General features: G+C 40.9%; 1 protein-coding gene across 1 annotated transcript in view; it reads left to right on the forward strand.

Annotated features, from left to right (window-relative positions):
• Window positions 1-8,721: 8,721 nt before the first annotated feature.
• The window catches only part of igf2bp1 (insulin-like growth factor 2 mRNA binding protein 1), a 45,959-nt gene continuing 30,805 nt past the window's right edge, over window positions 8,722-23,875 (forward strand). The window contains exons 1-2 of the mRNA XM_061090324.1: window positions 8,722-8,896; window positions 10,038-10,098. Of these exons, the coding sequence (XP_060946307.1) occupies window positions 8,722-8,896; window positions 10,038-10,098 (236 nt within the window). The remainder of the gene's footprint in view (window positions 8,897-10,037; window positions 10,099-23,875) is intronic.

Below are 23,875 nucleotides of genomic sequence, written 5' to 3' on the forward strand. Positions count from 1 at the left end.
ACTAAATCATTTCATTAGGGTTTCATATTTGGGTCATATCCAAACAGGTGAATTGTTGAATCTTGACTAATAACTGATGTTGCAAATGATTTATTTCCCCTACATATTTTTTTCGTGTTTCTCATTTCACCCATGTGTGTTTTCATTACGTTCATCATTCAAATTAGCATATAGCTATCAACATGAATTTCTCATATATAAACTAGGCCACTTCTCATGATGAAATTAGTCTGAACTAACTAACTTGGTTTTGTTGTGTAGTGCTGTGGAAAACACCTCAAGAAAAAAAGCACCCTCACTTCAGATATTCCTATTTATTCATGAATATATTATATTTTACTTTCAACTATGAAAAACTTGTATGACTTGGTGCGGTGTCCTCTCTGTCTGTTCGGTGGAGCTGCTGAGAGAACATCCTGTGTCTGCACAGGAAGTTACACCTACATGCCAGAAGTTGATCATAGTCATCTCTGATTGACTTTTAAACTTTTGAACTCCAGTGCCCGTCATATACAGACTTTGTTACAGCTTTTGCTCTGTTGTATTATATTTAACATTAATGTATCTCATCAGCTGGAAGTATTGCTACAGGTCAGTTTTGAAACTTTGAAAACATAAAAATTTAATTTAAACCAAACTTTAAAGCTAAGACTTTAAACACTGCAGTTGTACTGAGAGAGCCAAGAGTTGTCTCAGTTCATTAAGAGTGGAGAGTAGAAGTTAGTTCAATCAAAATTCTACAGCTCTTATTCGTTGGAACTAAAAGTGACAATGATGACCTGCTAAGTTCATGGCCGATGTAATCAAATGGTTTAATTTCCTCTGAATGTATGTCAGTTGTCAGTATGAACTCAATTTAAAGTTTTGTAACTCCAGTTAACATCTTTAGATTTTTTTAGCCAAAAAGTTAATATTTGAAAATAAACCCATGGACATCAGCTCGAGATCGACTACCTAGTTTATTTTTGGCGCTTTTAACCACAGCAAGAGGAAGACTATGAGCCATGGTTGAAACATCAGGGAAGAGCTAGTAAGTGGACTGTACCTGTTTGGGTCTGTTTTGGGGGGGCTTAGGTTGCATTAGTTAGTTTTGTTCAAATTAAATAGGACAATCCCTAATTAATCCTATAGGGGAAAATTTACTAAGTTACAGCAGCAAAGAGAATGCTCAAAATAGACACATCAGTATAAATTAATAAGTAAGGATACAAAGTTAAGACAAGGAAATATTAAAACAAATAATACTATCTATATAGTAAATAGAAAATATACAGAGTATCAGGTTAGCACATATACGAAATTGAAATTGCACAGATTGAAAATGATAATGGCAGTTAAAGCCCTTATGAGTCTTTTGATTTTGCTCTCTTGTCTGTACAAATGGCCCCAATGCACATAAGTACAATTCTTGTTGTATTTTTGAATGTCACTCAAGAGGAACAAGTTTCCCCGTGCTCACCTTTAATCTGTTTTTCAAAAGAAAAATATCTTAAAACATGTCTGGATGAGAGCTGACATGTCCTGGGGGCCAGTTTAGAGAAAGGACCTGATGATGATTTGCACTGTGTGCTCATGGTAACTACGTGTGATTGGCTGTGTAAGCTCACTCTGAACCTTTTTTTAATATTTTCACACTCTTCTCCCTTTTGGATGTCTAATAAATGTGTCCTTTTTTGGAATCTTTTTAATTGTGCAAGCATTAAATAAACAATATATTCTTAACTGCTCCAATGTTCCTCTGCTCTGTTTTTTGAAACATGAACCAATGAAGGAATGTTTGCATATAAGTATTTCACTCGTTTCTCTAAGAAAGTGACGCAATACATTTTTACTTAATTATCAAGTTTAACATTAAACCATGTTAATATTTCGCTTTTCATATTGATGTTCTTGTATTTTAAAATTTGGAAATAACAAAGATGAACTTTACTTGGCATTACCATCTACAGATACAAAAATTTTTTAGCTTAAACAACTTGTTCTGCACAGAAAAAGATGTTCAATAAAACTCCCTATTCACTGATTACTCCTGGTTATTATCTGGTGAGTCATTTTTCTAAACTAATAAGTATAAGTATGTGCACTAGACACTTAGACCCCCATTATGTATGTTTCCAACTCTTCCTGTATACTGTGGGTTGATCAACTGGTCAAACATCTTATTCTTGTTGCATGTAAACAACATAAGCAGACAGGGTCCAGGAGGCCAGAGGTCAGAGCAGCTGGAAACAGTGAGCCTGCATGAGGTCACAATAAAGAGGAATACCAGGGGGCAGCATTAATAGGCAGACACGGTAAAATGGTCAAGAATAACATACAGGCACTAACAATCTGTCTCTGCACCCTGATGGCATATCTCATTAGTCCAGCAGCACACATCCCCTTCCTGTTCCAGTTGCAGCGAATTCGCACGGACAGCGTTTTAGAGCATGCAGTCAACATGGCTGAACCACTACCAGGAAGAACCTCCACATATGACTGACACGCACGTGGCCCTCTCTCAACATTTGACACAACGTGAAAGGGGATCAGCAATCGATAGAAATGGCTGCTATAAAAGAAAATCACAAGATAAAATATAAGAAAGAGCCCTGAGCCTGCTTTTATCCAGAGGAAATCATTGCTTGTCATCTGCATGATTCACGTTACTCTAAATTTAACGAAAGACAGTTAGATGATCCAATTAATACAGAGTAAATAGTGGAACCGCACTCTGAAACGGGATAAGAGGATCTTTGCAATTACACGAACGGTGAGCCTCATATAAATGTTATCCACAGTCTTTATCTATTTTCTCGTTCACTTATGGACCTGGCTGTGCCTGGATCTCATTATTTGGTTTTGAACGTGTGTCTGTCTTACTCTCTAAGTGACTTCTTCAGCCTGAGCAGCCTCATCATTGCTGCACAGGCTACCTAATGAGGACTGATCCTCTCAGTCTGCTCGTTTCTGCAGGAAGGTGCTAAGGTTACACAAGACTTTACCTGCAGGAACAGCATGCCTGGAAAATGCTGCAGAGATTAAATCAGAATTGAGATTTGTCAAGTAGTTAAAGCATTAATTCTCTAGAAAGGGGGATTTCTAGATTGACAGTCACAGCTCTTCTTGTTTCTTTTCACAGAAAAACACTCATTCTTCACCTGGTTTTTGCCTTTGATGTTCTGTCACCTTACACCTATTTATCCATCTATTCACAGGCTGCAGTCACTTATGAACCTTTTGCTCTTCCTGTCGGGGGAATCTTAACATTAAAGAATAAGTCTGGCATTTATTCTATGATTTTCTTACTTTCAACAATTCTGAAAAATATCATGAAACATCTGTCTCTGTACGAACGAGTTTCACAACTAGTATCTATGGCTCTCAGCTCCAAGTCCACTGAGGACAAATCTTTGAAATCACCTAAATAACAGTTTTATTTTATTTTTTTCTCCAAAAAAGCAGTCACCACTTTGAACAAACAAATAAAACAAGGAGAAAGACGTGCACTTGTTGGGGACTGCACATTTGATCACCCTTATTATTGCTTAAGAACTATTCATGGGATTTTGTGAAGTTAACAAAGAATACTGAATATTTCCAGTCCTACATTGAAAAGCTTTGTAAACACGTAAAGGTAAATGTCAAAAGGACCACTGGGATCACTGTTGACTTCAGAGATAGAAAACAACTTGTCTTTAGGTTTTCACCAAAAAAATGCAACTGCTCAAATCTTGCACTTATGAGCTGCACATAGCAGGAATGCTTTGAATGTTTGAATGTCTTTTGAGCTTAGACTACATTTCCCTGGGGGCTCGGCTCTGTGAGACATGAACATGTGATTTTATTACGCTTGTTCAACTCGGGACAGGAGGACGCAGTCAGTTTGGGAAATGAGTAAACACTAATATACATCTATACTGTTTCTCAGACCGCAAAATAGCCACTTAAACTATGATTCCATCTTTAATATCTGGTTGGACGACAATGTAGCAGTCAGTATCCTCTCTCTCTCTCTGTCTCTCTCTCTCTCTCTCTCTCCATTTTCAGCTGGACTCTTTCACAGAGGAGCTTCCACTGAGACAGACATGAGCCACATTGTCTGTGCCTGATGTCTCCTGTGCTTTATAACATTGAAAGCACTGGTAGCCTATAATGTGTGAAATCTGCCGTATCAGATAGAGTCAGATCGAATCACTGGTGGAAAAGAATGAAGTACATTTCCTTGAAAACTGTACTTAATGTATTTGTACTTTCACTTGAATATTTGATTTATACTTCAATAAGTACATTTTAAATTTAAAAACTGCACCGAGACAGTCCCATAAAAAACAATCCTACAGTTTGTTTGGTTGTTTGTGCCAATGGTTACTTACATGAAGCATCCGGCCATGTGAGACATCAGCAGTCTTGTGAGACAGCATCCGTCTTTCAAATGTCCCAAAACAACATATTTACATCCGAAGAGACAAAGTCCCCTTTTGACCAAAGTAATTATGATGTTGAGCAAATGAGGACGTCAGGGGATGTTGTTAAGTAGCCACACAGTCTGTGAACACAGAACACTGGACTTCACTCAACTCTGTGTCCTGAAACCATGACCGACCTATGACCTTACTGTAGCCGGGAGGACGGCACTATTCTAACCTCAACAAAGTAGCTATCTTGTGTTTTTTTTGCGTAACCTGACCAGGTTGTTTTTGTGCTGAAACCCCACCATTCTTTAACCACAGTGTTGTCACCAAACCGGTTGAGTTAGTGATTTTACCTGTGGCATCTCTGCTGTCAACAAACCCAAACAGTTATTTAGGCTGCAGGGCCACATTCTACTCCACCACTCTACATGTTCGATAACTTAATTTGCAGGTTCATTTTTAATGCAAAACAATATTCAGCAAAGAAAGCTATGATGTATTATTTTACACCAGATCAAATTAGATTTTTTTGTGCTGGGGGATAGAGAAAAGTAGAAAAATCTACTGATGCATCATAACACGTATCATTCTGACTCAAGCCCTTCTGAACAGCAAGTACTTGATCTTTTTGGTATTAGTATACTTCGGTCGCTTTTCTTGATTTTACCTGTAAAAGCATCACTTCACAATCAGAAAAATGAATTGTGGTCACCCAGCATTTCAAAGAGACAACAAAGTGATATCAGGGAAGAAAGGAGGGAAGAGAGAGAATGAGAGAGAGAAAGACAAAGTAGAAGAGCTGAACATTACCTCTTTTTCATTTCCCTGAGGCAGTTTGTCTCTCTTCCTGCATTCCCGCCCAGTTCACCCTGTTTCTCCTCCACAGCCTTTGACCCTAGCCTATCGACCCATCCCCCAACACACACACACGCGCACACACACACAGACACACACACACACTGAAAGGAAGACTGTTGACAGTGTCTCTTGATGCTGTTGATGGCCGTGTTTAAGGTGCAAGAGAAGAAAAAATGTAACTTATTTCCTGACGTTTCTTTCTCCGAGGAGTAGAAGAGGATGTGCAGTTGTGGAATGTAAACAAGTACAGTTACTCAAATACGGTATCAATATAACAGATTTGAGCTTGTATATTTTACTGGAGAATCTCTGTTAAGTTATGTGGTTATATCTAGTCTAACTGTATTTTGCAAATTAGTTATTTTATATATCAAGGCTTTTACGCTTAAGAACGAAAGCCAACATTATATATAATATACTATGGTTATACATATATTGAAGATTTGGGTTGTTCATTTTTAGTAGAAGTTATGACAATATAGCTCAACTTGATGGGATGCACATGCACACTAAATCCCATCAGAGGCAAAATGTCTAGAGTTGTGACAATTTTAATCATCAAGCCATGAATCCAAGCCTGATGCACCTGTTGCAGCTTGTATTTGTTGATTCTTATGTCAAAAACACACTAGCTCAGGCACAAAGACTGTACACCACTGGTATTTTGGAGAAACCATGGTTTTAAATAGACAAATAATAAAGGAAAAATGAGAAAAGACAGCTTTTACTTAAGTTGCGGCAGTGGCTGTATTCACATTCTTACTTCTGGGACTTTGCTGCAGGGCAGTGACAACACTGTTCATTTAAGGGAAGTGCAGCGCGTGCTCGTGCAATATTAAGGGTGTGCTGCAAAAGGAAAAAAACTGTAATATCATTTTAAGGAGGCTCATTGGATCAATTCCTTGTCGGAAAACCTTAAGTCTGCAAAGGGAAATGTGTAAAACACATAAAAAAGAATGTCCATTTGTTAATTAGGTAACTTAAGAACATGGTTGTCCTGGGACATAAAAACACTGAGGATGATAGATAAGCAAGTAGCGATAGAATTCCTGTTATTTTATTGTGTAGTCTTGATCTCAATCACTGTGTGAATGTAACAGATTTTTTTGCTACCACACTGGTAAAGGTCATTCGCTCATCTTTCACTCATTAGCCTCAAAATATGTTGCATGTTATGTGATTACTACATATTCACTATAATAGCTCTACTCCATATTCTGCACTTCAGGCTGTTTAATCCAATACATATATATATATATGACTATATATATGACTCTGGCTTGGATGTATTAAGTCCTTATGTTACATGATTATTACATTAATTTAAAATAATATGATACTTGTACTTACATGTAGCTCCAGGACCAATACAATGTTTACATATAGGATGAATTAAACAAATGTAATCATAGCTTGGAAATATTTTTAACAAGCTTACGTATTTACTTACAGTAGAGGGCCACTTTGCAGAATAGATAGAGAACATGACGTCATTTTACCGTCTGACGCCAGTACAACCAAATACAGACACAGCAGCTTATTTATTCCAAAATATGCTATTGAGCAAAAACACAGTTCTATATTTATTTGAAAAGGCCCTCGTGTGTGTAGGGTCAGACGTGGCGAGGCAACAGTTAGGCCACTGTGCCACAACTCCCAGGGTTTGGATCCATTTTGTGGCTAGAAGCCATTTTCTAACCAGGCGGAGGACGCGTCGCCTCCGGGCCTCTGTGCAGTTGTGCCTCCAAAGTGGAGAAGGACGGAGGGTTTGAGAAGCCGATCCTGGACCTGAGAGATGTGAACCAGCACAGGAGAGCGGGAGACGTGCACACACAGCGCGCCAGGCTGTGTGTGTGTGTGTGTGTGTGTGTGGAGAGCCAGGCAGGCCTGTGCGCCTCTCTGCCTCCATTTTGAGAAGCCGTCTTCCACGCAGAGGGGCGCGCTCTGTGTGTGTGCGCGCGGTGCGGTTGCCCCGGCGACTGCGCCACTTTGCAGGAGTGCGGCAAAATGGAGGAGGCGGAAGTTGCATGTGAAGTCATCTGTTGGAAGCCATGGCCTCAGTGAGCCAGCAGTAACCGTAGCCATGTTGGAAAAAGTGCTTGAAGAGCAGAGGGGGCGGCTCGGTTTAATACCCAACGTGAGCCACAGAGAACCCCCGCCCGCCTGCTCCTCACCAGCCGGCACCGGGTGCTGTCGTCGCCGCCATATCTGGTGCGTTCTAGTTGCAGTGGATGAGGCCCCGGGCGGAGATAACAGTGCGTCAGAGTAAGCGGAGGGTCTCCAGGTCGCAGCACCCCTAGGCCCCCCGAGGTGAACACCCTGAGCCCGGGGTCCTTCTCCTCCGCCATTCCCCAAACACCTGGGCGGTTCACCAGAGGTCATTTTCTGAAAGGTCACGACAACTTGACCGTATTCATGTCACATTCACGGGGGAGGGCGGGGACACGAGTCCCGGGCCACCGGACCTGGGAGGCAGGGCCCGGGTTGATTAGGTGTGAAGAAGAACCCGGTGCTACCCTACGGGATGCTGGGCGGTTAGATCTCATGACCGAGCAGCGGAGGAAGTCACATCTCTCTACGGTGCCTGTTATCTCCGCCCGCGCCGGCCCGAGCGGTACCAGGGCGCATGTGTGTGCTCGCCTGTACGTCATGGTGCGTAAAAAAAGGGCCCCCCCGCGCCGTGCACGCGTACAGTACGTAGTGGGGTGGAGGGGGGGGGGGGTCGCATGTAGGCTACGCACGCGCTCCTCTGGTGAATACCCCGGGATAAGATCGGAGAGAGGGACACACCCCCCCCCCTCCTTCCTCTCTCCAACCTACTCCAAAAGCACCACGTGTTTTCCTCTTTGCAAACACAAAAAAAGAGAGAGAGAGAGAAAAAACGTGAATTGGAGTCGGCGGAGGGGCGGTGTCACCACTGAGAGAGAGAGAGAGAGGGGGGCGGGGGGCGTTTTCTCCGGACTCGATCCTGCTGCCACAGTTTCCCCCCCCCCACTCTTCCTCCACCGGAGCCCTTCATCCCTCCCTCCTCCTGCTCAGCGGTACGGAGCCCACAGGCTGCTGCTGGTATTCCTCTGCTGGGGCCGCGAGTCAAAGGATTCCACTTCTTCTCCTCCTGCTCCTGGATCTATAGCTCGAGTCCAAACCCATCGGCTTTTCTTTTTTTTTTTAAACACACTTTTCTCAAAATCTCATTTGTAGTTTGCGGTCGAGAATTAATATCCTCCCCCCCTTTCTCTCTTTTTTTGGTTACATTTATTCGGCTCTTTCTTTTTTCCGTTCAGCGACCCAGCGTGATTTCCACGTCCAGTCAGTGGGACTCGGTCTTGTTGCGCTATTTGCCGAAATCAGGAGAACTTTTTTCTGCCTCCGCTGCTGGCTTCAATCTGAGTTCTCCCCGGGTTTGTCTTTTTCCTGACTTTTCTTTTTTTTTTGGTTGGACTTGGGACACACATACACAGTTTCCACCATGCACAAGCTCTACATTGGGAATCTAAGCGACAGCGTGACCGCGGAGGACTTGGGCAAAACCTTCGATGAGCACAAGATCGAATACTCCGGACAGTTCCTCATGAAAACCGGCTACGCGTTCGTGGACTGTCCGGACGACCAGTGGGCCATGAAGGCGATCGAGACCTTCTCCGGTGAGTTCAGGTGGACCGGTGACAAAAAGACGACACCCCACTTCTCTCTCCACCGTTACTTTCATTCATTCTGCACTGGGAGCGGTGCACTGCCGGTGTTCAGCCCGGGTTTCGTGCCCCGGTTTTGCCCCCCCCCACCCCCGTCCAACTCCTGGCTTCTTCATGAACATGCAGAATGATGATCGCAATGATTCTTATCGACTGGGTGAATTGTGGTGTGCGGAGAGCGACAGCCCCGGGGGAGCCATTCAACTTTTGCAAGGGGGAGGGACAGGAGTAGTGTGAACGTAAAGCTACACAGAGCAGGCTGAGCGGTCTGCTGCACGTTGCAATACGGATCCTTATAAAGAAGGTTTATTCATTTCAAATGGTCGTTCTGATAATTCAGTGCTGTGTCTTTTTGCTAAAACGTGAACGTGAGTGGCATTCGGATGTGTCGCGCCGGCTCCTGTGGTGTAGAAATGAAGCCTCTCCCTCCCCTCCCTCCCCCTTTAACTCGACTGTGATACAAAGATATAAAACACAGCTTCACCCCTTTGTGTTGTGGAGCCTGCTCCTCCACACAGGCCCCGGACTCCACCTCGGTGTGGGACCGCTCCTCTAGGGGCCGCGGCCAGCTCTTCAGCACCCGGCTCAGGCCCTGAGCTCCGTGGCTTATTTCTCGTGATCTAACACGTAGGGGGGGGGGGGGGGGGTGTATGTAACGGGAGGAGGCAAGGTCGCCATGCCTGAGAGCTGCTGGTGCTCCACACGAGCAGCCGCGGTGGAGATCTTGTAAAACACCCACCCGCCAGCTGGAGGCTAAAATTAATATCAGTGGAGATGTGGCTCCTCCAGGGGGTCTTCAGTGGCTGATCGTGGGCCACAGGGTGACGACCACTCCCCCCCCCCCCCCCGGGACTTCCAGGTCGTGTTTTGGGGCCATTTGAACCTTGACCCCTTCACATGGTTCAGCGTCTCTTCGGTGCTTTGGCTCAGCCGCAGCTCTCAAAGTAAAAGTTAGCTGTAAGGTGCCATTTGCTTTAGCCACATACCCTCAATACAGCCCCCCCCCCTCCAACCCCCACCACACACACACACAGACACACATGACCGTTAGCATGTAGCCCCAGCTGATGGTGAACTCGTCCTTCTCTTGCAGGTAAAGTGGAACTTCAGGGGAAGCGCATCGAGGTCGAGCACTCCGTCCCTAAGAAGCAAAGGTACTAAACAGTGCACACTCCCCCCCTCCCCCTCCTCTCTTAACCCCCTTTCATGTGTTGCATCACCTCTTCCAGGGCCTTTTCTTGCATGCACTCTTACTGACTGTCACGCTTTTCCTTCACTACTTCGCTGTAAAGTGTGGGTCCAGTGTGACGTGTTGACCGCAGCGGCCACTGTGCAAAGTTGCGTCCGCCAACACTAGTTTCGGGTTGTTGTTTTGTTGGCGTGGTTGTGTTGAGCTTCAACTTTGTCGGCCATTGCTGTGGAACTGAGCAGTGACAGCATGCCCCAGGTCCAACCCTCTGCTCCCCTGCTCATGAACGGGATTTCAAAAATACACAGGGAAATTCACATGTGACGAGTCTGCGTGTCATGCAGCAGCTTCATTGTAACTTTAAACAAAATCCGAGCTTGACGTGTGCAGCCATATCAGGGCACATATAAACCATAAATCCAAATTCGTCCATTTACGTGTTTAGGTTGCAAGAGTCGTTTTAAAAACCGATCCTAACCGTTAGGACGGATTCACGTATTGTTTGGCATGGTAAAATTATATTTCCACCCTAAATGCAGAGTTTGATGTGATTACATTATTTCAAAATTCTGAATACACTTCCCATACATCTCCAGTTACATCTCACTCTTTTCTCATAAAAACTCAGCTATTTTTAATTCTAACATTTATTTTTTCTCTTTTTAAATATAGAATAGTGTAAACATTTGACCATAAAACAAACTGACTGTAAAGCTTGTTAATAGACACATTATAGCTGATTTATTTATTTTTATAAAATTACAGGGATTAACTGACAGGTCCACTGCAGATCAGCTGCTTGGTTTTAACAGCCAGACTTGACCTGCATTAAACTGTATCATGGAATCTGCCTATAGACCATATTTCATGCCTGTAACCTTTGGCACAGATATGAGATGAGCTGTAAGCTCAGCTCTCCATGTTCTGCTGTTTGGCCACATGTGTGCTTATGTGTGTATTCATAGATTTCAGTCTTGTGGTTACTTGTTTGCTGAAAATGAAATTCAACATTATTTGTGTATCTTTGTGAATGTTGCCAAATATTTGAAATGGAGCTGGTTTTGGGGGCTTGCTCAGAGCCATGAATGTTGCAACATGACTGTGGCGCAAACAAATGTCAGCAGTGTGTGGGATCTGTTGGATTTCTCTATATTTTTTTAAGGTCTGGACCTAACTATTTTAAGTGCCTTGAGATAATTTATGTTATGATTTGGCACCATACATATACATTTAATTGAACTAATCAGCTGACTGACATTAGAAAGGGAGGCTGAATCTCACTGTTTATGCAGAAACAGGTCACTCGTCATGCTTAGGGAACCAACATGGCAGCGGGCTGTAATTTCTTATAATCTCTCAGTGGGTCAGTAAATTATTCTGATGGTGCTGTGTGTCGTGCACAGTGTCCCAGACCTCCTGTGTGATAACCTTGAAGAGCCATAATGATAAAGGTGATTTGTGAGATGAGGGGCCAACATGGACGAGCCAAGGCCTTCAGTGGCTCCACAACACGTGGTGCCTCCACGCAAAGGGGAGTCACTGCACGTCAGCCAGTGAGGGTAAAATGGCGAAGCTCTGAATCAAGCAGAAACACTGCACAGGCTGCTGTTTTTTTCTTTTTCCTTCACTGTAGTGCATAGTACTGGGTCTCCTCAGTGCCCAGCCTGGCCTGTAGTAAAACAGCAGAGTCCAGTAGTTGTTCATGTTAAAAGGATTACAGTTGGAACAAATGAACGCAGAAGAACTGGATTAATTTGATGGAAAACACATTTTTGAAGCCCCATTTTTAAAATGGCCGTCAATGTTTTCGGCTAACGAGAGAAAAATGATGCCCCACAATGATTCTTTAAATATTTATGTCTAACATCTGCTCAACTGCTGGACCCATTCATGTGGACATAATGTTTGAGTCATCACAAATCTACTGAATAACTTTATGTTTGCTCAGTGTTTATGTTTAAAATATCCCCTCTGTGACGCAACAGCAGTCTAATTCTGAATGTTAATTTGAGCCAACAAATCTATTGTTTTCACAAGGTGTAAATTTAGACTAAATAGGCAAGATGATAATTAATAGTAACTAGTTTTCCACTAACTAATGAACAAATGGTTTCAGTTTCATATCATTTTTTGACCTTTACCTTTAAATCTGACTGCAGTCGTGTCCAATTCTGACAGTTTGTTTTAGTTGCTGCTGAGAGTAGTGGGTGGTGTGTGCAGCTTACTATGTTGTAGAATCCCAGTGGAGGTGTGTGTTGTGTGGGAGGGGCCGCTGGTCAGAGGGAACTAAACCCTTTTCTTAAGGGTCTGGGGGGGAGGGGCACGGGGAAGTAATTTTCTCTGTTCTGTAAGAGTCAGTGTTGAGCCCCTTATAGGCTACAGGGGGCGCTGTCCATGCCACCCCCACCCACTCGAGCCAGACCCCTGGATGTGTGTGCTCTGGGTCGGTGGGTGTATCACAGGGGCCTGCTGTAAGATGGAGATGGAAGGGTTTTAAATTTCGGAGACGGTCATAATATTCGTCATTAGGCCGACTGAAATGTGTGTCAGGCTGGAGAGGTTTGTGGGAGGTCAGCGAGAGAGTGAGCAGGACGAGGGGAAGAGTCGCAAGGGAGAGCAGGAGTGGGAGGACGGGCCGGGGGGTGAATTGTATGTATAAGAGTGTGTGTGAGTGGGGGGGGGGGGGGGGGGGTTGCTCATTGATAGAGAACAAGCCATCCTGTCTGCAGAGACCCAAATGTACACAACGTCTGTAGTGAGAGATTGCTTGTGTCTGTAAAGCTAAACAACACAAACCAAATAATCTAAGTATTTTCAGCTTTTGATTAATAAAATGCTTGTGTTGAAATCGTATTGGTCCAGTCTTCAAGAAGCAAACATTAAAAAGGATTATATAATTCTCTATAATTACAATTTATTTTCCTTTTATCTTAAAGTTAGAATTAGCTTAGAGTTGCTGAACTAATACAAGCATCTAAAAAATGAAATTAAACATTTACAGAAAACCACTACTTAACTAGGTAAAGTACATATTTATTAAAACATCTTTTTCACTATTTAAAAATCTGATTTTCAGGAACAAAACAGAATTTCAAAATGAATTTGGAATTATTTAGAAAGTAAAAGAAAGTTGACTTGTTTGTATTATTTCTACGGAGACTTAAGTATAAAACGAAGCAAGGTCAAACTTTGAGTCAAATGATTTTTTTGGGGGGAACTTGGAGAAATTTATTTTTTTGTATCTGCAGCCTGAATGCATGGAATCTACTGCAGTGTTTGTTTTCTACATTATACAATAATTAGCTGTAAAAAGTGTTTGGTTCATTCAACACCATGTCAGTGGACACCATCTCCTTTTATCTGTTGCGTTTTGCTGTAATTATGCAACATGCCAGACTTTGTTAAAACCAGAGATAATTTTGTCCAATTTCTTAGGTAGCTTTGACTTTTGGTGTGGACAGTCAGTTGATCATGAGGTGAGCAAGAGAGCTTCACTGTATTCAAAAGGTCAATTCTCAGAAAGGAATAAATCAAAATCGACTGTAGTATGAGGCAAATGCACACACACACTGTTTTTAAATATTTCCTTCCAAGAAAACTAAACATGCGGTTGTTTTTAATCTTTTATTTCACAACCCTGACATAAAAACACATTTGTTATTTAGGAAAATAAAAAAAATAACATGGTGTGCATCACCATGTATTGCCAAGCACTGTGTGTGTCTGTATATGTGTGTGTGTGTGTGTGTGTTGTAAAATCAAAAGGCAGAATCAGATCCTGTCCCTCTCATCCCGCCCCTGTTCCTCATCCTCCCTTATGATGTATGGATGAAAGACGGTTATTTTGCTGTGAAGTACCATCCACACCCCCCAGCCTCCATCAGTTAACCAAAGATCCTCATGAACCACAGTAACAACACTTTGGTTTTGTGTGCATTTCTTTTGTCCTTTCGCCATCTTCCAGCCCACTTGTCTGATAAACTCTGTCACATTTATGTTGACATTATTCAATAAATCTTTAAATTGGGTCGCTGTTATTTAAAGCGCATCATTTTAATTTGTGATATTCAATTGAAAGACATATTTATTTTGCTTTGTAATATTCAGGAAGACTGATGTCCTACGCTTCTGTGAAATTAGTAGAATATTTTAGTGTAGCGTGGCGCCTGAAGCTCGAGAACCAGCCTGTTTGTTGCTCCCTGGAGCTTTGAATGTGGGACATATCAACATATCCACTGTCATCAGTGTCTTAAGAATCCGTCTTGATAGTTCATAATGAGCGTGGTTTGATAAAACGTCGGGACTGAATAATAAGACAAGGATTTCTGCCTCGTCCGACCACAGACAGGGAAATCACTTTGAAAAAACACTTCACTCTAATAGGTTATAGTGGAAACCAGTCTTAATATTCTCACTTTATTTAACATAGCCTCTACAAAAATGCAACTATGCATAATGTTGTTATATATCTTTTATATCAGTAGTTCCTCTGCACCATCACAATAAGTGGCGGATTCTTGATAAATGGGTCATTGTTTTATATTAATCTAATAGTGTTGTTACGACCCAGGCCACACCCAAATGTGAAGTTGTCTTTCTGAACAAAGAAAAAAGTGAACTCTAAACCAGCTCTTTTTCCCAGAGATTTCAACTGTTTCTCCCAGTCTGCTTCAGTGGATCACTTAGACACGTTCCCTGCACCTAATCTTTTTGTGGTGGAGAAATGTCAAACTTAAATTCATGTATTTACTATTTGTCATTAATGTACACAAATGCTGATTTAAGATGAGTTGTGCAGTGTGTGATAAAGCCTTGTGACACTTGGCTGAGGGAAGCAGTTGAAATGAGGAGTTGAAGTTAGGGACAACGTTAAAGCCTGCACCAAACACCTTTCTCTAATTTCTACTGTAGATAAGTGAAACCAGCTCAGTATTTCTGTGAACCATCTCCCCTCTTCTCTTTTAAATGACACAGTTTGACCCAATGAGCTGTAATGGGCAGTTGTTCTCAGTCTTTAGCTTTGTCATTTTGCATCACTTACACAGATTTTACCATCATGTCGGCCTCCTCACACTAAACCTGCTCTGTTTCCACCACCTGGATCTTTCACCCCTAAAAAAAGTTTATTCAGGCTCAGTTTTGACTTGCATTTTCCCTTTACTGTAAAATCTGTGCTTGAAAAAGAAATGAACCTTTTTATTTGATTTATATATATATACACATAAAATAAAATTGCAACAAAGTCTTTACGTAATTAGTGTAAATAGAATAAGAATTTAACATATAATATGTAAGAAACATTTGGCTGCACCATCCTCTTGTGTGAAAATAATTATTTTGTGATATATACAGATAAACATTGTGTGTTTGCATGGCACAGCTTCTTTTGTACCTCCCACACATTGTAAATGTCCGTGGCAATGCACAATTAGTCTACTTAATATGACAAAATAAAAAAAATGATCTGTGTTGCAGGAAGTATATGTGTGTGTGTGTGTGTTGTGTAAAAAAGCAGTGCACTTCCACAGTGATTCTGCTTTCTTTAAACTAGTTAAGATGTCCTTGATTACCTTAATGGCACTGTTGTTAATGCAATCATGTTTTGGATTTAATATCTTTCAAGTGATCAAATCAATCACTTTGAGAAGGAATGAAGCTGGTGGGGATTTGATGTTTTGCTCTAGGAAACTTGAGCAGGGTGGATGCTTTAACCCCAGGTTAGAATGGCTCAGAATCCTATAGAATCTGCTGAAATCCTGCTGATGCATGTGAGTCATACCTCACCTCGCCTTGGTGGCCTCAATGGCTCTTATTGGAAACGGTTGTTGAGATTGGAAAAGGAAAGGTGACGTCCCGATTTGTTCTCAGACCTGCGTGGTTTCACATTATACATTCTGAGTGCTCATACTGTGTCTCGTTCAGAGTCTCCCGCCACCGTCTGGGCAGGAAGTTCCAGTCTTTAGAAATACAGAAAATCAGATTTTCCTTTTTGTCTGAGTTTGCGTTCAAACCTGATGTGTTTTTCACTTAAGGGAACTGGTTAACAGGCAGGTTGTATTGGTCTTTCCATTCACTCTTTTACTTAGCAAAACGTAGAGAATTATGTAAGTATTTAGTTTGATTTACAGGATATATAAATATCCTCTTTTCTATTCTCTGAGTAGAGGAGCGGCAGCAGCATTCCTTATTTCCTTTTCTGTACATTATGTAAACTGTGTGTGAAATGTGTGTGATTGTTGGGGCTTTCACACAGCAGCACACACAGAAAGAGAGAGGGGCTCGGTGAAGCACACCATGGGCTGCCTTCCTCTCCTCTCATGGCTGGAGAGAAGGAAGAGGAGGAGGGGACGGTGGGCGGAGGCAGTGAGGGGGGTGCGACCAATCGTCTGGCAGCAGCACCTGCAAGCAGCTTAAAAAAAGAGAGGTCCTCCCTCCCTCCTTCCTCCCTCCCTCACAGGCATGGACTGACTTTATCCTCCTCTCTCTCTGTTCATGCCTTCACTGTGTGGTTTTTTTTTTTTTTTGCTTTCTTCTCTCCCTCTTTATGGTACAGTATGTTCATTTCTCTCTCGCTCTCTCTTGTTTTTTTTCTTTCACCCCCCCTCCCTCCCTCCCTCCCTTGGCGTGTTGCCATTTTCTCTGCACCATTCCTCGAGTGAGACCAGAGCAAGCAGCAGAATTAAAGGCAGACAGACACATGAAGGGGTCCAGTGAGAGTGACTGCACACATAGATGCATGTGTTTTAGATTTGACTGGAGCCAAACTGCCTTTCTACAGTGGAAAAAATGGAAAAAAGGATCTAGCCGAGTTGTAACCTGGAACATTTATTACTTTCTTAATAAAGTTAAAGAGGGAATCCCTGCAGGATTTGGCAACTGAAACACGATCCTAAGACCTGCAGTGATCAATCAGAAAAAAAAAGAAGGAAACTGCTCTGCTAACTGGTGAATTTTCTTTGTCTTAAAGCAAAAACATCAGGTTCTGCGTTAAATCTAATTGGCCTGTGAGAAGTCATAGGAATGTTTTTACTATTTCATATTGGTGAATCAGTTGATTGAAAAAACACACAAACAATGGAATGTGAAGCTTTGAAATACTTGTAATGACGTACTGATCCCAAAAGGAAATCATTTTTACATTCCACTCTGGGGCATTCTTCTGGCGGCGAAAGTTAAATGCACCACAAATTTAAATACGAAAAAACTGTAAAATATGATGCTTTGTTACAAATAGAAGAATTTAATATATGGCCTAGCTTGACCATCAATTAAATTACAACCTATGGTCTAATCATGTGAATAATCATAATAATGATTATTATTAAATGCTATAAACCTATTTACCAGAATGCTAGGGGTCCCTCTGCACTCTACTTATTACACCTATGTACTTAAATAACAAATTAGATATCAACCATAATGGTGTATCTTTAATTTACGTTATTGTTATAAGAAAAGCATTTCAATATGTCACCTCCACTTTTATTTCTGTGTGTTGTATAAAAATCAACTTCTGAACCTTTAGATGGTGTCTTCCTTATTGATTGTTGTCACTAGATGATTTAAGATTTAATTTCACGTGTATATATAATTGCTTATAGGGCCCCAAAGCTTGTTCATTGTTTGTGTGTGTGTGTGTGTGATCGATATTACTGAAGATGAAGTTGGTCTTCCTCTGACTTGTATATTTCCTCTTCCCCTCTGGCTATGGTTGAAGTGATCTAATTTAATGTAAAAATGCATTTTTTTCTGAAAAAAGACGCCTGTTTTGCTGCTTTGGCATATCCAGTCCTGACCCTGTTTTAGATCAATTCGACTGATGAAGTCATGGCGACGTCAATGCAGTTATCAGCTTGGGCTCAGACAATACAAAACAGACCTCCTCGGTCACAAATGGAGGCGTGACGTTAGAGTGACCTGGCTGTTTACCCGGAAGGGGAGCCAGCTAAAACAGTGCTATTGCATTGTGGGCAATGTAGGATCCTGTAGGTTTTCACTTTACTAAGTCACTGGAATTAGCCTTTAACCAATGAAGGATAGATTATAGTGAATGGTGAACGGCTGTGGGCATGCACACACAGTATGTTCAGAATAAACTGATTAAACTTTAACATTTGTATTTTATTTTTTTCAATAATCTGTAAATGAAACACTGGTGGTTTGCGTATGTGATCGTAATGATGAAAAATAAACCCGGAATTACAAAGGTCTTATCTTATCTCTCTAATGTACAAGTAGGCCTTATGTAGGTGAAGGGGTAAATGAGTCCTGGCGCTTTAAGAAGGAAACACCCACTTCCCCCCACCTCTCTCCTTCTGCTCCGCCCCATCTTTCTGATTGTTTCTTCTCTCTAGTTCTAACCATCTGTCCCCCCCTCTCACTCTCCCTCTGTGTCTCTCGCTCTTTTTTTTCCCTCTCTCACTCTGGCTGTCTCTTCTGCTGTTTCTCACAAAAAATAAATTAGGCAAATATATATATTTCTATACACACACACACAAAAGCACACACACATGTATACACACACACACACACATAATGCAAACGTTTGGGCGCATGCAATCTGCACCAGCGCTTCAATCGCAAGCCATGAGCAGCTTTCTAGGAAAAAAACATAAAGAAAGGAAAAGGGGGGAAGGGAGGGTTGTTTTGGGAGGGGGGTGGTTGGGGCCCAGGGGTCGGGGTCTGCTGGGGCCTCTTGTGCATATCTGTGTGTGTGTGTGTGTTGTAGAGATTGTATGCATGTACATGAGTGTAAAAAACGCCCTGGAGCTCTTCCCTGGTGGTCATCCTCAGCCACGTCATCCTGTGTGTGTGTGTGTTTGTGCTGTGTGTAGTGTGTATTTTGCGTACAGTAAACCTTTTCAATACCTGTAAAATAGATCCAGCCCTTGATGATCTCCATCTCTCTCTCTCTTTTTTTTAAGGCACCAACATGTGTTCCAGTAACACTCAGTAGTTGTATAACAGCAGTAGTCATATGATTCTCTTTAATACTTGTGTTGTACAGAGACATGGTGTAAATAAGAATCGACTGTATCTGTAGTTTCAAGGGAAAAATGCTCAGAACCAGGGAGGACAACAAAACACATAAATCCCAGATAACAACATTTACTATTAAGTAAGTAATCATTAAATAGAGTTTTGTCGCCTTTTCAAGGATTTTGAGACAAATTCATTCAACTTAAAACAGAACACCAGAGTAATGCAGGGTTCTCATTGACAATTAACTCCTCTTAAATATTATTTTTAGATTTAATGTAAAAAAAACTCAGCATTACTAAAGGAACATTTGCAAAGAATAACTGTGTACAGTTGTTTAGTCCAAGAGGTTGTGTTTTGATTCCTTTGCTTCCATCTTAAAAGACTAAAATGCAACTTTATCCCTCAATATATATTTGTATTATCCTTGTGGTATTAAAACATCTCTTGTACAAATTTGCATTTCCTGGAATTATATTTGAACCATGTTATACTGTATGTACCCTTTCCTCTGAAAATGCGGAGTCAGTGGAGTTCCTTTGTCATCATTTATTGCTGCAACACAAGCTCCATGATCGCTTTTGTTAATTCCACTTAACCACTTTAAATCTGTCTGTATGTAATTGAAATGTGGGCCTGAGTGTTAGATTTATTTTAAAATAAATTAAACAAAGCCATGACCAAATTAGATCCATTCGATCTAAATTTGCAATAACAAACTAATATAGATTTCTGGAAACTATCCTGCAGATTTTTGTGCTAGTTTTCTGTAAAACGAGACTGTTGTTTTCTTAAATTGAGTAATTGCCTGAGAAAGTTCAGTAAAGGGAACTCTTCTTGTGTATTGCCTACAGATATAGAATTATTTGAAAAAATTGATTTGTAAAAGGAGAAACAAAATGTCTTAAGGCTGTATTGTCCCACTGTAAAACAGTAAAGCAAATGACCTTCAATATGTCGAAGGAGGACACTGACTAACATAACATTCAAAAACACCAAAAAACAACACTCGTTCGTACTATATCAGTCTGGAATAAATAAATTCATCAAGTGAAAACTGTGTTGTGTTTTGGTGTGACTCAGAAGTGCAGCTCTCACCGAATGTGACTCTTTTTATATAGACTTACCAAATAAAGGCCATTACGCTTGTATTAAAAATCAACAAACCCCCTAGAACTGAGGTATTTTCAGATTTTAAACCAGTCGGCATCATTAAATACATTCATACACTCTGGCGATTTTATTAAGCTGCATTCAGACATTTTTGCACTGAACTCTAATATTTCCTTAAGGACATTATCCAGGGGGGGGGGGGGGGGGCAGTGTGAGAAAACAGCAGGAGATTCTCTGCAGAATTCACCACGAGAGAGAATTCTGATGATATTTCATCAGTAAATTTGAACATGCATGATTATATTTTAGGTGATAACCTGGGATGAGACAGGGACGTGACAAGGAAATGATCACTCACTGGCTTCCCACCTGTGGACATGTTGAGGTTTTTAAAAATTCAAAGATTGTTGTGTAAGTCAACTGCTTGTGTGCCATGCATTTAGGCCAAAGATAACTGCACATAGTATAGATGGTTTCCTCTGTACTTTACCAATGCCATTTTCCTATTTAGTACTACATGGATCCTATAAATGTAAATTGTTTCTGCGTGAAATTGTTATAAATAGCTGTCACACTCACTGGATTGCTTTGTCCCAACCAAAGATCTTTGGAATAGGCTGAATATAACTTAACATGTTTTAGGAACAGTATAAATTACATTTGTAATAACCCAGACACAGGTATTTTTAAGAACCCAAATGTTAGACAAATGAAGAATCCTTTGTTATTAGTAATATTGTATACGATACATTTTCAAGCTTTACGAGGATCACATCTGATTCAACATATCAGACAATTAGTTGAAGTTTAAAAAAGGGAGAAATCGGAAATGGGTAAAAACCCTGGGGAGAAGATAATTTATTCTTTTTTGTCATTACAACAGAAACAAGCTGGTAATTTTATAATTTTGAACAACAGAAAACCTAAACAATTGATTACAGAACATTGTATCACCTTATACAATTATAAGTTGTTGAATTTTAAAACAATTTTGAAGTAGTTCAAGTGTATATAAACACAAACCTTCATTCTAGTTTTTAGTATTCAGTACTTTCCTGTTATTGCGTTTTATCTTTTAAAAGTTGTAGTTTTTTATAATAAAAAAACTATTAACACAAGTGAAAAAACAGTTAAAGATGCAGTCTAAGAATACCTTCCTCAGTGTGTGTTCTCTGACGTAGAAACTGTGGGAGTTATTCACTCTTTGTTTTCAACCCACAGCCCCAGTTTTATTTACTTGTTCGTCTCAGAAACGGAAGCGTTTTCTTTCTGTCAATGGAAGCAAATCTAAACTGAAATGGTTGCTGGCTTCCCCCCCCAGCTCCTCAGCCTCGGAAAGCAGTGGGCCTCTTGTAAACTGTTGGACAGCCTATTGTTTGTTTTTCCCTCGCTAACACTTTTCCTCCCTTTTGCTTTTTGTCTTTAGTTATTTCCTCAGTTTTTCTTGTCCTTTAACTCTGCCCCCATCTGAGCACCATCAGATTGAAGTGTGTGTGTGTGTGTGTGTGTGTGTGTGTGTGTGTGTGTGTGTATATGCAAGAGGGGGTGGGGGCTCTTAAATTCTTGACATTTTTTACAGCAGTAATGAGAAAGAAAGTGGAGGTTAAGGAGCCTATAGGGCACCCAGCTTTGGCTTGACCGGGAGGCATGTTCACACTGGCCTGTGATTGGTTGAGAGTCTGAGTTTCTAACTTCCTGTGCTGCCTTCTTCCTGGTTGTGTGTGTCTGAGCTGTCAGCCAGTTGGTCCGTTGACTGAAATTCTATGTTTACTTTACCACTGTTGGGTTTCTCTACAAATGTTTAGGTGTTGACCTCATTATGTTATGATTCGGTGCTTAAAATCTAACTGAATTGAATAGCTTTTATTTTAGTTCGTACATTTTTTGCCGTGCATTTGTGAAGCACTTTTGTACCCTTTTATAGATAAGTGCTAAACAATAGTTTATTATTATACTATTATTGTGGCATTGATCTCTGTAATTTCCCAAAGAAGATAGGTTTGTCCTTTCGCAACTGATGATAACAAGATTATTTAAGATATTTAATTAAGACTGAAATACAGTTTTACAAATCTCATCGCATTGTTGTCGCATTGTTGTCCCCCCCCCAGAGATTTTATTGATGATTAAAACAATGTGGTACGCGTCGTCGCTGTCTTTGGTGGGAAGTGCAATCTTGGTTATGATCATCTCGACAAAGTTGTGTTATCTTGCAAACACACAAAGAGTGGGATTAAGAAAAAGTAACGTGTCTATAACATTACTGATACGCCAAAAGAAGCAGACATGAAGAGTTAACATTTAATCTATAGTCAACAGGAGCCTCCCTCCTGCCCTTTCTGCAGAAGCCGTCAGCCTGTGAAATAAACTCCATTTTGCTGCTTTGAAGCCTGAAAAACCCCATTCTGAATGATTATTGTGATTACAGAGCTCCTGTGCGACATAAAGACATCTATTCAGTTTTATTTATTGAAGATATTCAGTTTCTCATGTTCCCCACTGCTTTTTTCACTGTCACATGTTCTGGTGATGTCCTGCATGATGGCTAAAATAATGCAAATGACTGCTTTGTTCGGATCCCACTGCAGGATTTTGTGTGAATGAAAAATACATTGACTTGAATTACTTTAAATATCAGTCTGGAAAGGTTTCAGTCCGCTTTTGGAACACACTGAAGCTTTTAGATCTAAATTTTATGCATTTATTTCAAATGGATATTTTCTCTCTATAATGAATTAAGTCATTTTCATTTTTTATTTAATTCTATCAAATTAAATTAAATTCTATCAGCTGCCCCAACTTTCCACAAAACACACTGTTTTTCTCAAAGCTCATCGGTGAGGTAGTGCATTCATTGGAGGGTTTGGGTCCCTGTCCTCATGCTTGTGTTCCTGATTAAGACACAGTGGCTCTCAGTGTGTGTTCATGTGAGATAAAAATGTAAGTGATAAATGCTTTGACAGACTGGCTCCTCTATATTTAGACCTAGAATGAGTTATTTTTCAATCCAAAATAGAGTAATGCTGTAGCACTTTGGGCTCCAGCACAAAGGCCAGTAATTTCAGATGACTTGTTGAGTCTGCTCCTCCAGTCGGTCTGTCCGTCTGTCATGCTTCCATTGCCGGTAGCCAGCACAGCGCCAGGTTTATCAGCTTTGGATATAGGAACTGGAAGAGGGGAGCAATATCTGCTACCCTTAATTTGATTTTGATGTTTAAATAAAGATGGATTCAGCAACAAAGTTTTATTTAGTTTCTAAAGCCTGAGAAAAACAGAGTTTACTCTTATTTTACCCGTGTTTATTCCTGATTAGATCATAAGATAAGATAATGCTGTACACAATGACACAATAGGTGAGCATAGAATTTAGAGAAAACGAAAAAGCAATTCAAAACACTTGCATCCCGGCGAGTTGATTGAGTAGTTAACATATTTAATTTACATACTTTATCTATTAATTTATTTTCTGTTACAATGCTACTGGTCAAGTAAATATGAACATTATCAAGTTATCATAGGTTAAATGAAGAAGAGGTCAAGAGAGTTTGCGGTGATAAGAGCAGACGATGGTGTCGGCGTCTGGAAACATGATCACGTGATCTCAGAATCAGAATTAATACGTCACTTCCGATCTCTGCCTCGTAAGTCCG

The sequence above is a fragment of the Limanda limanda genome, chromosome 17 (assembly GCF_963576545.1).
Source record: "Limanda limanda chromosome 17, fLimLim1.1, whole genome shotgun sequence".
NCBI classification, from domain to species: Eukaryota; Metazoa; Chordata; class Actinopteri; order Pleuronectiformes; family Pleuronectidae; genus Limanda; species Limanda limanda.